The sequence below is a fragment of the Centroberyx affinis genome, unplaced genomic scaffold (assembly GCF_046629955.1).
Source record: "Centroberyx affinis isolate AG114_WGS23_722 - 3 ecotype Tasmania unplaced genomic scaffold, CSIRO-AGI_Caff_v1 ptg001762l_1, whole genome shotgun sequence".
In the NCBI taxonomy this organism is placed as follows: Eukaryota; Metazoa; Chordata; class Actinopteri; order Beryciformes; family Berycidae; genus Centroberyx; species Centroberyx affinis.
Genome location: NW_027280161.1, coordinates 379,433 through 394,984, shown reverse-complemented (window position 1 = coordinate 394,984; position 15,552 = coordinate 379,433). Strand labels below are relative to the sequence as shown.

The following is a 15,552-nucleotide window of genomic DNA, read 5'->3' as shown; positions in this document are numbered from 1 at the left end:
AGCACCCGAAATAGCAGCACTCAGGTCTCTGCTTCCAATCCTGTTTTGCTATTTCATTGCTCCTGCCACCATGCTCAAGACAGGAGGAGAGGAGGAGGAGAGCATGGCAGAGGAGCAAGGTGCAGGAGGTTCACATGAGCGCTGCCTTTACTGGCTCTGCTTCCTCATCCCTTAACAGAGTGAGAGGAAAGCACAGCGCCTCATGAGAATTGTCATTGTGAGGGACAGAGTCTGCATCGGTAATTTCCCAAATGTAATGGCATACTCAGTACATTGGTGAAATTGGTCAGGACACTGGAAGTGGATGGCCAGTTGCTTGTAGCAATCTCCAGCAAATCCACTCTAATGGGACCCCATGCTCCTCAAAACATGTTCCAATCTTCTTCTGCGCTATTCATACTGACGCTGATGTTGAAAACTGGGTCAGCGTTCAAAATTTAATGCGAGAGATTTTACTTCCAAAATGTTTTTAGAGTGCTAGCTGGTGACTATGGCAAACCAAGAGAAGAAAGGACTTTTGGCAAGCCTAGAGAGCAAAGAGACCAATCTTTGGAAATCTGAACAACAATCACAAATACTCAAACATGTCAGTGTTTGTTTAGTATTATTTTACAGGTGTGTGTGACCGTGCTGGTTGTGTTCTGTTCTTATGTGGATAAAGGAAGACTGCTCTCCAAACACTCAACTGGAAAAACATGCCTATAAATGTGTGTGTGGTTAATTCAGCTCTTTTACAGGCCTGTTCGGGTAATTGCTTCTGTCAATGATACCCATCTAACTGTGCTGTAATTACTTCCTGAAGCAAAGGCCACAGAGCAATGAGCTGACCTCAGAAATCCTCACAAGCATCACCAGTAGGATTAATATTTCACACTGATGTTAAACTGTAAAGTATTAGAAAGGTCCCTTGCTAAATCTATGGTATAGTGAGGAGGGTCACGTAAAATAGTTTGTCCTGACATCTGTGTATTCCCAAGCCATTTAGGTACTCAGGACCAGAGTCATGCGGGCCCAAAAATGGTGTCTCTTGTTTCAGTCACTTCCACTTACTGAAACCAATAGGCTCTCAATGTTTCTGCTCCATTTCCCAGAAACCTCTCCCTCTCTATGTAGCTTTCCAATGCTGTTATATTACATTGTCAGACTTTATTTCCTCCGCCTTTTTTCTCCCAACATCATAGATTTGTGGTAGTGGACATATACAGGTATGGGAATTCTTAAATAACGTAAAAAAAAAAAAAAAAAACACATACAGAGGCAAACGGAGTAGAAAAAGATAAGAAAAAGTATGCAAGGAGGTTTTTAGAAAGGAAAAACCTATACACTCACCTACAATGGCAAGGTTATGCTCAGATCCACAAGCAATCTGGAAACAAAATGAAATTTAATAAAGGTGTTAACAAATGTATGCTGAAATCAGACAGCCGAGTTTAAGAATAACTAACACATAACACAGATACCATGATACTGATTACCTCTCAATCTGCCCTGCTCTCAAACTGAAATATAAAGTGACATGTGGCTGGATGTAGTCATCTAGCTTTTATCCAACTGCTATTAGTCACGCGAGTGCAGCAACCTCAAACTATATTGACGATGATTTCATATCTAATCATCTTAGTCACCCTCAATACACCACCCCTCGCTATATAGTGCATCATCAAAAGCGCAGCAGAAAACTGTAGGAGAAACGCCGGCTCCATCACGAAGGCTAAAGCACCCTGCTGGGCTGTCCTGAGGAGTTAATGCAACTATCTCAGCATGGCTGCGTGTGCCCTGCTTTTGCTGACCAAACCCTTTTACAATTTAATGCTTTTTTCAGTGGACCGTTTTTTGTTTTTTTCAGCAACTGCTAAGGAAAAGCCAACATTATTGGAGGTCAAATTTAAATGCTGATCCGGAAATCTCTTAAGCTCAAACAAGAGTAAAAACACTGAGACAGACTTCTCTAGATGACGCTCTAGATTGCTATAGCTTTCTTACCAGCAATAAGTCATTGGATTTTATATAGCCTAGCTAATATAGCCTATAGCTAATATGGACCAGACTGTTCATTCCTCCCTTCATAATTTTGATATAGCAGGCAGCTGTGGCAAGCCATGAATAGATAAACACCCATCGATTTCTGAACCACTGGCAGGTCATAATTTATTACGCCAGCAATCTTCATAGCCTCATAAAAATGTGACAGTTTACTAAATATTGACTCTGTGGGTGAGTCTGTGTGTGCATGTTAGGAGAACTAACACAGTGGGGTGGGCTGAGAGATTCATAGTCCACTCAGCTAATCCATCTTGCCTTTCGCTTTACGTGCACAAGGTGACTATGCCTTTATATACGCCAGCGCTGCCGCAATGATCTGTATTCGGTGGAAGAATGATCCAGTGCTTGCCCTTGCCTGTCCCTGACATCTGCTTTATTGGCAAGGATCTCCTACCTCCCAGCTGCCATTTAGACTACAGGTTAACTGCAGCAATCCCGTGCTACTCACTCATAATTGCTCCAGTGGGAGAAGAGACCTCTGCCTTGACTAAATGCAAGTGGTTCTCTCTCTAGGGGAAGATAATGGCAGGGCGTATGTGCTTTACACACTAGATACAGCGATGCAAATCATTAAGAGCCCACTCTGGATAAGCCTGGCTCTCATTCAGCGGCACTGTCTGCTTCTCCTCGCACAAAACAGCCTTCAGCTACAGTTTTCAGTGTTTTACAGTTGTAGGTGTCTGCTTCCCCCTGCTGGACTGAGGCAGAAATGTTCTAAATGTTGCTAAAAATGAGGAGGATAGCTAAAGTGATGAAGAGGTGAGAATGCTAAAATACAGGGAAGGAGAAATCCCCATCATTGTACTTTCTACTCATACAGTACATCTAATTGTATATGAATATATTTGTACCAATATAACACAATATAATCAATACATTGTCAGCCCATAACAGTAAATAAGCATTTTTTTCTTAATTAACAATGCCAGTTAAATAAATCTTATATATAATAAACAATACGTTAACAACATGTTTTGTGGGCTTTAAGTTATTCAATCTGCAGAACTGTGAAACACTGAAAGTCTTACCTGTGTTGCTCCACAAAGAACCTTAACCTCAGCAGGGAGACAAGCCTCCCACCTGCCAGCTTCTACCAATGGACCAGCCGACTGTTGCTCTGGGTTTTGGCTGGTTGCTGCTGTTCTGCCCAGCTGCCCGTAATTCTCTCTGCCCCATGTGAAAACTCTCCCACTCTCTGAAACGGATAATCTTGTTCAGCATCTGTCCTATGAATCCTGTTTAATTAATTGCTCAGCATAACTCAGCAACATAATGCGCGTTATTATGTCGTACCTGTTTTGGCAACAATGTGTGTCCAGCCACTCCACACATGCGTGACTCTCTCTCCATCCAGGAGTGAGCGCTTGAGAAGAGTGGGAGACGAGGAGAAGGACTCTGTGCCGGTCAGCTGGCCGTGCTTATTGCTTCCCCACAGAAACAAATCACCCCCTCCTGCAAATACAGTACCACAAGAGCAACATTACTCTTTGTCCAGCAGTGGCAGCAGAAGAAAGGTAGAGCAATTATAGAGTGGTACCGGTCAAGTAGTTACAAGGCACAAAGGAGGCCAGACATGATGTATGACCGTGCCTAATGCTGCGTTCACACCACACTGGAAGAAGTGGAAGAACAGGATGAAATCAAGTTCATGTGTTGAACTTGTTGGAACGCTCACAACCAAAATCATTTATATCTATGAATGTAAAATCAACCAGAAATTAACTGCAGAAGATACTGCTCGCGTTTTGTAAGTAGTTGAATGCATAATTTAGTGTAAATATAACTGATAAGTTTGATTTTTATTGCCTTGTACTGCCGGCATCAGTGGCAGTCCAAGGTAATCACCATGCAGCCAATGTTGACAGACTTGTGTGACGCAAATGTGACGTCGGAGCCTACAAACGATTTTCACATGTCCTAATGGCACTTACCATTAGCAGGCTGAGGTGAATGTTTTTTCTGTTATGTTTTTTTCTCAGTTGGCAGCTCATATTTACGGTAAAGTCGATATGATGTGAACGCAGCATAATGACTTTTTCATAACTGATGATGTCATACCTGTAAGGCACACACAGTGTACGGAGCCTGCAGCTGCTATGCGTGATGTCACATGATCCAGACCTGCAACATGGGCACAGTTTTTTGGCCACATTCATCAATACTAGGGCTGAACAATTAATCGAAATTTTATCGAAATCGCAATATGGCCTACTGCAATTTTCAAATCGCAGGAGGCGCAATATTTGTTAAAAGGCGAAATGTGTGCCAAATAACATTTTAAATTAAATATTGTGGTGCTGCAGAGATGTCCTGGCCTACACATCATATTCTACAGACTCAAGAAAACATCTTTGTTTGGTACAGATCCCCGCAAAAATCACACCATTATCATTTTAATACGTTTTTCAATGAAAATGAGAATAATGATGTAAAAATTATCATTCCCTCTAATATCGCAAATCATATCGCAATTGCAATATCAGTCAAAATAATCGCAATTAGATATTTTTTCAAAATCGTTCAGCCCTAATCAATACATGTACAGTGAGTTAGCATAAATCTCCCTAAGGCCTATAAAATTTTGCTTTTGAATGAAACATCTTGCTGCACAGTGTTGGTGGGAGTTTGAGTTACCTGGTACCAGAGAGGGAACCTTTGAGCTGAGGTGTGCAGGGACGGGGAGTGGACTGAGCGCTCTCTTGGCGTGACTGGAGAGACCTGTACCCCACTGGTACACACAGCCTGAGTCTTCAGCCACAACAGAAAAAAAAGTTTTATGGTTTGACTGCCCAGTGAAAACAGACTAAGGATGGTTTACAATGCAAACTTACCAGTGACAGCTAGTGAGTGTCTAAGTCCAGCTGCTACACTGACCACTCGCTCCTTCAGACTCTGAGGAGGAAAGACGGCACAGTGACATCTGCTTCAAAGACACCAATCATGTGAAGAAGTAGTGTGGTGTGAGGTAGTTTCGATCGCTCATGATTGATTAGATAAAGGTATTATTACACACATTACAGAGGCGAATCATCAAAATCACACCTTTATTGTATTGCATTCCTTAAAAACTTAACAGAGAAGAAGACACCCTTACCCTGAACTCACCTCAACAACCAGTAGATCTGTAGAGTGTGTGATTGTCTGTCCCACACCCAGCTGTCCAAAGGCATTGGAGCCACATGCCAGTACTTGACCACAATCTGTCAGTGTGGAAAACAATTCAAGTCAAAACACAAACCATTTATGACCACATAATATTCATCTAAATCCTTCAGCAATTGACTATCAACCTTTTTTAATTAAATTAATATTATGCCCTGTTCTGTCCATTTGCAGTTCTAAAATTGTATTTAAATCAGGGTGGCAATAACCCACTTTTTCCACACTTAACTTAAAAAATAACTTTGGTAATCTAGTAACTTGCCGTGTCAGCGATATCGGATATCAAAACTTAAAAGCAGCTTGCAACTCAACAGTTATATGAAAGTATTGTTGTCTTACAAACTCCAAACTGAAAACAATGTCAGTGAAATATGCTGCTCAACTGGGGAGAAACGTAGCTTTCCCAATGCTGCTTTCTGATTCAAAAGTGAAACAAGCAAAAGCATTCCACCAAGCAAAGTGCTGTCATTACTTACGTCTATCACACACCTGTGATAAAGCAAAATATGCATCTTATTTTTTGAGAATTACTGATACATTTTTACCAACTCAGACAAATCACATCTCATCTCACTGTGTAAATGCGTCTCGGAAGCTGTGTGTCAGTGAGGTGAACAGAAGACTTACAATATCGAACATGACTTTCCACCATCAAACTTCTGATCCACTGGAAGATCAGAAATATTTCTAGACATAATATGCCAGCCCTAGTAAACGCTGAACCATTTCCTAGTGTTAACTGCTCACCAGTGAGAAGAAGAGTGAAGTCCCAACCACAGGAAACATTTGTGACCCTCTGACTCAGGTGAGGACAGAGGTGAAGCGTGGAGACGTCTGCGGTGTGGCCAAGTCCCAGCTGTCCTCTGTGATTCTGTCCGCACACAAACACCTCTCCATTCTCTGTGCAGTACAAAATCCACCACATAAATCACACAAATCATCAACCAGGGGTGGAAAAAATACCAACAAAATTCTATTCAAGTAGAAGTAGTTGCTTTGCTGACATTTTACTTAAGTAGAGGTAAAATCACTAGTGTAAAAATCTACTTAAGTAAAAGTAAATAGTAGCTTTTCTTAAAATGTACTCTGAGTGAAAGTAACAGAGTTACTTTTTATAAAAGAAAACATTGTTATATGTGATCCAAACAATTCTAATAGGCCTAGTTGGGGGAAAAAAATACAGAATCACCTACATACAGTCATCACCTTCTCTATTATTACTTGGTTTGGTAATCTCTCAACAGGTGACAAGAACAGGTTGCAACATATAGTTAAAGTGGCCAGCAAGATCATTGGTGTTAAACTGACTGATCTGTCTCACATCTTCCGTAAGAGAGCAACTTCTAAGGCTCAAGATATTTTACAGTGTCCTCTTCATCCTCTGTATGGAGAATTTGAGCTCCTACCCTCTGGACCCCTTTTTTGTACCTGTGTCCGTGTGCCTATGTCTCTGTGTGTTCTATGTTTTTACCTGGCTGCAAGACAAATTTCCCCTCGGGGACAATAAAGTTGAAGTTGAAGTTGAAGTTGAATAACTTAAAGCCACATTACTCTGCTCTTCTGACTCCACATTTGACCAATTTACGGCTGGCCAGTTTCTGATGCAATGCTTATGTAGAGCCTAGAAAGTTTGTACTCCGGATATGATTTAACATGTAGCAATAATTAATTCACCCAGGAGGGGGAGTCCAGTCTCTCTACCAGACTTTATGACTTGGTTTCCATTGTTGAACAAAGTTACCACAGACAGAGACAGACATTTTTTTATAGTAATAACAGTGATAAAGTGAAAGTGCAGCATGGGAACATACAGTACCGGTGACAGCCACGGAATGCCCTCCGCCTCCACTGACAACCCGGACCGCCCTGTCATGAAGAGCCGCGGTGTCCGACAGCCTGGGCACCGACAGGTCCTCCACATGTCCCTGTCCCAGCTGGCCGTAGCTGTTGGCTCCCTGTATGTTCACAAATATGCATGTACAGGCTGACACTGCTAATGTTCAGTTTGATAATGTTAACGGAAGTTTGTTGTCGCTGCCTATTTATGCTAGTTTGCTCGCTGGCTAGCAAAACGCTAAGTTAAAGTTAACGTTCGCACGTGAACTGTCACTCTTCTGGTGGTGAGTATCTGAGATTATTATAATTATGTATTAAACTACACGCATAAGCTAATGACACATTAAGTTATCATGTTATGTAGTAAACTTACCCACGCGTGTAAACAAAACTCTGTCTGGGGACTCGTTTCCATGGATTACCTCGCCTGGTAGCCACTACTAGCCAATACGATTTACGACAGTGTCGTGAAGCAGTTGCTCCCTCTGACCAGAAGGTTGTTTTCGCCCCCTGTAGGCTAGTTTGTCTGCCTACCTGACAGCAGGACGTCTCAAAAACCTTAGGAGCGGATTCCTATGAAATTTGGTGGAAAGATAGGACTTGGGCCAAGAAGCAATTGATTATGTTTTGATGTTGATCCGGTGTCTTTCTACAGTGTTGAGTGAGGTTATTTCAAGCCATTTTAAATAGAGTTTTTGATGAAGTACTAGTCTTGGTAAGGTGACGTGGCTCTCAGGCCCTTGGGGATAATTATTCATTCAACATTCAGAGTAAAGTTGAGATGAGACAGAACTGTCACCTTAATATAAGCATCATCATCATGGTCGTTATAGCGATTATCATCACCATTCCTATTATCATCATCATCAGCAGCAGCAGCATCATCCTTATTCCAACCTCAGTTTCCATAACCAAACCACAACCATAAGGATAGGAAACAATAATAATACAATAAATACTTTGACCAGACCATAAGACACATAGTGAAACCACAATGCACATTTTATTTTATTTTTGTTTTTATAATTCGATACATAGTCTACTCATAGTCTACATTTCTTTACAGTAGAAAAATAATGTTTTGTTGTGTTTTTAGGAGTACTATAATTATATTTCACTTCAAGAGGAGGTATTTTTGAACATCACTGTAAAATGAAACAGGGTACATGTACCAATTCTGTCACAATCAGTCATGAAAACATTCTCACAATACCAATATTCACCTTCATAAACTCCAGCAACAGTGCACAAAAAGGAACATGATACATACACCAGATGAATACAAACAAGGTACATTTCATACATCACTGAAGTGTGGAGAATTAAACGGGAAGAATAATAACGATGAAATGAATTACAAAAAACTTTCACATGATCATATACAACAGTAGCTTTAACAATATGGGGACGGAGCACTTCAGAGTTTGTAATAGCTGGGGATATTTCACCATGGACAGTTAACCACAGCTGTTACGTACCATGAAAGCAAACGATCTGCTTGATGCAATATAGAAGCCAATTCAGCCAAGTACAATTGAAGCAAAGCAGTGTCTTGGGTTAAACAGTCCCTTGGGTTTGTTCAGTTTACTAATATCGATGGCTAAACCCAACGTGTCTCAGTAAATTGTACAAAGCCTACATACTATACAGTGGGAACAATGGGGCGTTTTGCCAAAAGCAATGCACATCCATAGTACTGACGAAGGGCGAGCTACAAGCAGTGTCTCTACAGCAGTGCTGGGGGATGGACATGGCGAGCTTTGACGGACTGTAAGTGGATAACTGGAACTGGATCTCGGGCAGTCAGACACCCAGCTGCTTGTTGAGCCGGCTGAGGGCGTCGCCGACGATGTCCAGCTCGTGTCGAAGCTCCTCCACCACACTGTTGATGCTGGGAGTATCTTTTAGCACATCCACACTCTGGGTGTAGGGGTTGTATCGGACCGTGAAGGGACGCTTGATGGTCTTGGCAAACTCCCTGAAATGAAGATAAAGATAAAGCTTTCAGATAAAGTTCAACATTAATTACAGTGGCAATTATATTACCGTTGAACTAAAGCATAACTACTGTATTTGTTTGTACATATTTTTCAACTAGATGTCACTCACCTCATCTTGACTTTGGCCTCCTCAAAGCTGTCTGACACAAAGTAGACGTCTTGAAATGTTGTGATGATGCATTCTTGTTTGGATGTAACTTTGGGGTCAAAAGGCATTATCCTTGCATTGCCAGAGAGTGCATGCTGTGGGTAAGAGAAAAAACATAATAAAGAAGGTGCAAATGTTGTATGTAAACACTGGCACACATTCTGCATAAACTTGCATAAACTTGGCTAATTTGGTTAACATTACATTACAAATACTTTGTTACAGATTTATATTTTTGGTCAAATATGCCAATTGACATATATTTTCCTCTCTTAAATAAGTATTTGGCTTCTATAAAAGAAATCATCTACTTCCATTATCAACTGCTTTTCCCACTGTAGGATCCCTTTAAACTGCCATTACCTTAAGTTCACTGATGGAGGACAGCAGTCCTGCCCCATACGCTCGTAGCTTCCCTTCCTGTTTGCATAGGCCAAACTCCACCGTAAAGAAATAGCACTGAAACACAGGATTAAGTAAAACAGAAAAAAATTATTATTCTGATCCTTAAATTTTAAAATATATTCCTTGAATTGATTTGGCTAAATCCTCCTGGGCAGCAGCATCACTTACTGTGGCCAGTTTCTGGACTGAGTCATCAGAGGCTCCAAGTGATGCAAGGCCAATCTCCTGAGAAAACTGGGCGAAGCTCGGCTCTGCGAGCAGCGGGACGTGTCCCAGCAGCTCATGGCATGTGTCCCTACATGATGAAAGACAGCAGGATGTTAGGGCCCGTAGCTTTACATGAGCATTGCTGTTCATCAACGCTGCTTTTCTTAATGTAGTGTGATGTTACTTACGGCTCTGGGGTGTATAAGGGGTCAGAGCTGTGGCGCACGTACTGGGTGCAGTGGAAAACACGGAAGGCCAAACCAGCTAAGAAGTCTCGGGGGGACAGGTAGCCCGCCACCGGCCTGATGGTAAATCCAGTGCGTTCTGAGAAGATAAGGCATTGGAAAACACACATGAGTGACTTATCTCCCTTGCACCCTGAGTTTCCCCTTAAATTTCCTATTTTTTTCATACTGTATGACAACATCACAGTATGGAACGACAACGTATACATATTCTGTATCTGCTCGTTCCAACACTTCATTGAAGCTATAGCTGCTTATATTGAGTGACATATTCAAACCCAAAGCACAATTTTTTTTTATCACTGCACCATTACATCAAATGGAAAAAAATCTAGATGTTTATGCATGATTTTATACACATGATGCTGTAATTAAGCATATTTGGTATCTTTAGAAACCTTAGGATCTTATCTAGAATTTAAAATAAAGTTCTGTGGGTTTGAACAAAGCTTGGCCGTGAAACATGTGTTTGTAATGATGGTCCTGCATGAAGGAGCTTAGAGTAGAACTTACAAAACTGAAACAATTCAAAGACAATTACGTTCCTGATTTTGTATTTGAAGTGACAAGAAACGTGTTTTATTGAGGAAGTGAAACCTACCCCTGAGGAAGCGCGAGACATCTTCCAGCTGAGGAATGTTGTCCTCCCGACATTCACAGTGTTTGGACAGCAGAGGCAGGTTCTTCAAGTATTCCCGACAGGCGTGGGTGGGGTACAGCTTGTTGAGCTCCCTGTATACGACACCCCAAGTCTTGACCTCCTCCTCTGTGAACTCAATACGAGGAATGGGATCCCCGCTGGAGCAAGGCACAATAATTTAAATTACAAACTGTAAAATGAATGTTTTGGAAATATTCAAAATATTTAATTTTTCACTCACTGTTTATAGCTCATGGCAAGATCAGCAAAGTACTTTCTTCTTTTCCGGTAGACGTTGTCCTTGAAACCCTGATTGGGAAAAACATACAAGAATATGAGAATGCTGTAAACTTAAGGAGTTTACATGTTTAGTCAACACCTAGAGGAGCAGATTTATTCGTTCCCTACATACCGGATGATCAGCATCCAAATCTGAGCCGTACATCAGAACACGGTTAGCACACTTGTCCAAGTCTGCAATTTTCTTTGGGAACCAAGGAACATTATCCATATCTGAAAAGAAAAAATAAATCAGGTGATATAGGATATTGTAATGAGGATCATAAAAGGCTGTCTGTCTGTCTGCAGTGTTTCATTCATTGCTTGCTTACCTTCCTCAAGCAGACAGGAGTTATCTGGAGGCTCCATATCCACAATGTTCACATGCTTACGCAGCAGCTGGATGATTTCATTCAGCTGTTCGTGGTTGCTGTCGCAGTCCACAAAGATTTCAAACTCAGAGTTGCGTCTTTTGGATTTTCTGGACTCTATGTGCACAAGGTTGACGTGGTTTTCCTACAAAAAACATTGTCAATTAGTTTTTTTTTTACACTACATTATCTTTCACATCTATAGCACAATGATAAATGATACAATTCAACATATTTAAATGATCTATAATGTAGATACTGTATTATAGATAGATAGATAGATAGATAGATAGATAGATAGATAGATAGATGCTACAGGAACCAGTGTAATAACTCAGTCCTCACTTGGAAAAGTTTGAGCGCCTTTACAAGTCCTCCCACTTCATTCTTCAGGGAAAAGATTATTGCTGCTCTCCCCTTCTCTGGTGTGTTCTTCTTTTCAGTGTTTTCTTCAATTTTGGTGAAGGTTGATTTGTTTATCTGAAAACAGTCATGAATGATTTTTAGATTTTAATTTGTCTAACACCAACATAGCACCATGATTCAACAAGCGATGTTTGTGCTCCTTTCATATTGACTTATGGGGAGATATTCAGCTGTCATGCAAACAGCTGTTCATTGCAGATATATGCATTTTAGAAATGTGACACCCACTTTGACAAAATTAATGCTGGTATAAAAGTAGCCTAATTCTCATGAAAACATATGCCAAAATGTTTTATCTCTCAGTTAACTCTTGAAAATCATTGTACAATTAAGTATGTTCTGTTTGTAAATCGAAATGAAGGTATTAGGTTATTTAAAAGAACTGATGTACCTATGTGTCTAATATTGGGTTAAGCTGACACTCATGCATTGAACCGCTGTTCAGGAGAAGTAATGACGTGAATGAACTTCTAATCACTTAAGAGCGTCTAGTCAACCAAAAATCCTATGAACATCTTATGAACATGCAATGCACGCAACAAATAGAAAGGAATGCAATGTAAGAAGTAACCAAATAATTCTGTGATCCTTTAAAAAAAACTCTGGGTTGGATCTTTGCATGCAAACTGACAAAAATAATAATGCAGATGCAGAAGCACGCAGACAGTGAGCTGAGATTAGTGGATCACACGAAGCTAAACACCCCCCCACCTCCGCCCCCTCCCTTCGCTCTATTCCTCCATTTCAGCACCTCGGACAGCGACTCTCGCGTTGACGCACAGACCTCATTGTGTACACGCTTAGGGAAAAAACTATAGCAATCCTATAATACATTTTAAAGTATACTATATCAATATCGTAGCAAAACTGTAATAGTTTTTGTTAGGGCACTGCAGTGTGTTTCTGAACCACAGGCAGCAAGGCACGTTTCCGATTAGTTTAAGATTAAAAGCACTTAGACACTTTTATATTAGCCTATATTATTATATATATATGTATATTTTATACTTTATTGATATTATGCACCATTGCATTATGAATTAATTTCGAAACATAGAGCTATGCCTAGTCTAGCCTATTCAACAAAACTTTTTTTTCTTTATTTGTGGAAGGGAAGTAGCGCACAGGCCGGTCACAAGAATCGGTTAAATTCAGTTAAATTCACTGCGGCCTACCATGTTTCGCCCTTCCAGCATTGTGGAGACAGCACGGCAAACCAGTTGTCGGTGGACCCTTGTCAGTAGTATCCCTGAAGGCATTAGTGCATGGAGACAAGCCCAGGTCGGTTCCCAGGGTCAACTCTTTGCGTCTCGGTTTAACGAAGATGAACTTGTCTCTGTCTCGAGGAAGCGCCTTAGAGCAATCTCATTTAGACAGCGGAAAGCCTATTATTAGCTCCCTCCATGTTGTAATCTTACACGACATTAGGCAGCATTTCATCAATCCAACGCGCATTTATCATAAAGTGGGCTGATATTTGTTGTGGGTCCACCTGCTGCACCCCAATTAAACTGTTTCTTTCTTCCAAATTGACAAGTGTTATCAAAACTCCCAAATTTAAGTCATAATTTCAGTTTACTGGAACATGTCACTATGTTCACTCAATTACTGATTACTGAACTTATATAGGCCTACAGTATGTTTTGCGTGTCTTTGAGATAGGCAACATTACAATTATGTCTGTATCACAGAAAGATTTGTGCGTACTTTTTGCAAGTGATAGGCTATTCTGGCCACATAATTTGTGTGCTGCTGTGAAGCTGCTCCTATTCTAAAAAACCTTTATTCTTGCATTATAAATAATGCTAATAATTTAGTATTATTATTATTATTATTAATAATAATAATAATAATTTAATAATAATTTTTTTTTTTAAATCGCCTGCTCAAGCTTTAGAAAATTTGCCTGTCTGCCTGTCTGTTTATTAATATAATCATTTTATGTGTTTGTCAGCTTATTTTTTGTTACTAATTTTGCACGGTTTGCACCCTTGAAATGGAAAGACACTGCATTTAAGAATAAATTATACTTATGACAATGCACAGACCAACTGGTGAGCAAGAGCATCTCTGTCCCAAACCTCAAATAAGATATCACACAGAACATCTGAGATCCTCCAATGACAATGAAAAGACACTTTGGAGATTCATGCAATCTATTTTTTGTCGGAACGTTTCCATTCAAAACAGCTCCAGAAAATAAACTCTTATCCCCAGAGGAACCTGGCGACTGTCAGTCTCCTTTTACACCTGTGCCAAACTGTTGAGACATCATATTTTATCTCTCGTCTTTTACTATGGAAATCAGTGGAGGATGTTTACCATACAAAGCTATCACATGCAGCAATAAGAACGACAGTGTTTTTCTACCATGAAATTCAGAGGTATCCCACTTTAACCTTCTTAACGCTTTGACGTAGACTTTATTACCACAAAACGGCTTAAATTAATCTGCGCTGATGACGAATTGAAGGCTTATTTATTAAGAAGACCCAGACCACGTATCTCCGCATGACTGTCAAATAAAATAGTGGTCTTAATCAAAGAATCAAGCAGGAGAAAACATCATTCAGCTCCTCGGGTTAGCCATACCGAAGCTCTCTTATAGGACACAGAATAGTAAAATATCAGTGCCGCTGGTAGATGTAGTCTACTTCATTTCAATCTAATGTACTCTTTCATATTTTTCTTTTTTCTTGTCTTTTCAGAAGAAGTTCTTACCTCGTTGTTCAACAGTTTTTCCTCAAAGGCAATGTTCATGGAGTCAAAAGACCTTCCTCTACGCGGTCCCTCGATTTTGTTTGAATACATGTTGAAGTGCTGTTTTCTGCCTATTTATGTACTTCTTCTGGGTGGATTATCTAAATAACCACAGCTATGTAAAGTGGGCTGTCTACCCCGAGAAGCAGCGCGCTTTGCTATTTAACCACACAGAGGAAATAGGAGGGGGCACAGGGGAGCAATAATCTCACCCACAACAGCAAATGGAAAAAGAGCAGCAACGCTCACGTCATTGAGGGAAAAGGCTGCCTTTTATTTTAACTAAAGGCCTGAAACACTGGGAATCTTTAATGAGATCAAAGCACAAAGTTCTGTTTGCTGAGAGAATAAATTAAATTAGTAGCTTTTGTTATTAGATAATATTTGAAAAAGTCCTAAAAGCGTAGCCTTTGTTGAAAAAGAAGATACGGGTAAAATGGATATTATATTAAGTAGACTTATTTGCTGCTACTGCCAAGTGAATACACAATTGAAATTAAATTGTGATAAATGTCCTAATAAATGTTTAATACAGACTGATCAGTCACTATGGACACAGGCTTTCCTCACAATATACTGGCACAAGTAACTGAATTCTTCTTCTTTGTTTTCCAGTGTTTGTTGACACCTTGAGACCCAGAAGAGGTCAAGGCTTAAGAGGATTCAATCTTAGCCCACTTGCCTTCACACCGCCCCCATTTCACAATCCATCCCTTTGCACTGTAAGCACCCATGGGTTCACGTGCACACTACATGAATAATCTGGATGTTTTGCTTTCTTCAACACTGCAAGCCTGTTGAATGAGATCAGGAAAATCACTGTAAAAGGGCTAAGACAACTCAGCTGAAGCAGAGTGGAGATGAAGGAGCGCTAAAGCCTGGGGGCCTCAAGTCTTAGTCACCTACTCCTTTACAAACGTGACAGGTAAGACATATTTTTCGAGTAAAGAAAATAACTGTATAATGAGATAGTCTGCCTTTATACTTTTAGCTCCACACAACTAGGACAGTGATACATGTGGCTGATGCA

The 15,552-nt window shown here is 40.3% G+C and overlaps 2 protein-coding genes across 2 annotated transcripts; both read right to left on the bottom strand.

The window, feature by feature from the left end:
* Positions 1-1,323: 1,323 nt before the first annotated feature.
* On the bottom strand, positions 1,324-7,497 carry sergef (secretion regulating guanine nucleotide exchange factor; the record flags this gene model as incomplete). The annotated part of the gene is made up of 10 exons (XM_071529068.1): positions 7,415-7,497; positions 7,022-7,160; positions 5,953-6,105; positions 5,149-5,243; positions 4,875-4,935; positions 4,678-4,791; positions 4,102-4,164; positions 3,337-3,495; positions 3,072-3,238; positions 1,324-1,366 (listed from the first exon to the last, which is right to left on the bottom strand). Coding segments are annotated over exons 1-10 (1,036 nt in total), but the record flags the coding sequence as incomplete, so codon positions are not given.
* Positions 7,498-8,071: 574 nt separating this feature from the next.
* On the bottom strand, positions 8,072-14,627 carry tph1a (tryptophan hydroxylase 1 (tryptophan 5-monooxygenase) a). Its single transcript, XM_071529038.1, has 11 exons — positions 14,484-14,627; positions 11,682-11,816; positions 11,298-11,481; positions 11,099-11,199; positions 10,928-10,995; positions 10,648-10,844; positions 9,990-10,125; positions 9,763-9,889; positions 9,553-9,648; positions 9,151-9,284; positions 8,072-9,019 (listed from the first exon to the last, which is right to left on the bottom strand). The coding sequence occupies exons 1-11, from the start codon at positions 14,571-14,573 to the stop codon at positions 8,845-8,847; spliced, it is 1,443 nt and encodes a 480-aa protein (XP_071385139.1). The 5' UTR covers positions 14,574-14,627; the 3' UTR covers positions 8,072-8,844.
* Between the last annotated feature and the right edge of the window lie 925 nt (positions 14,628-15,552).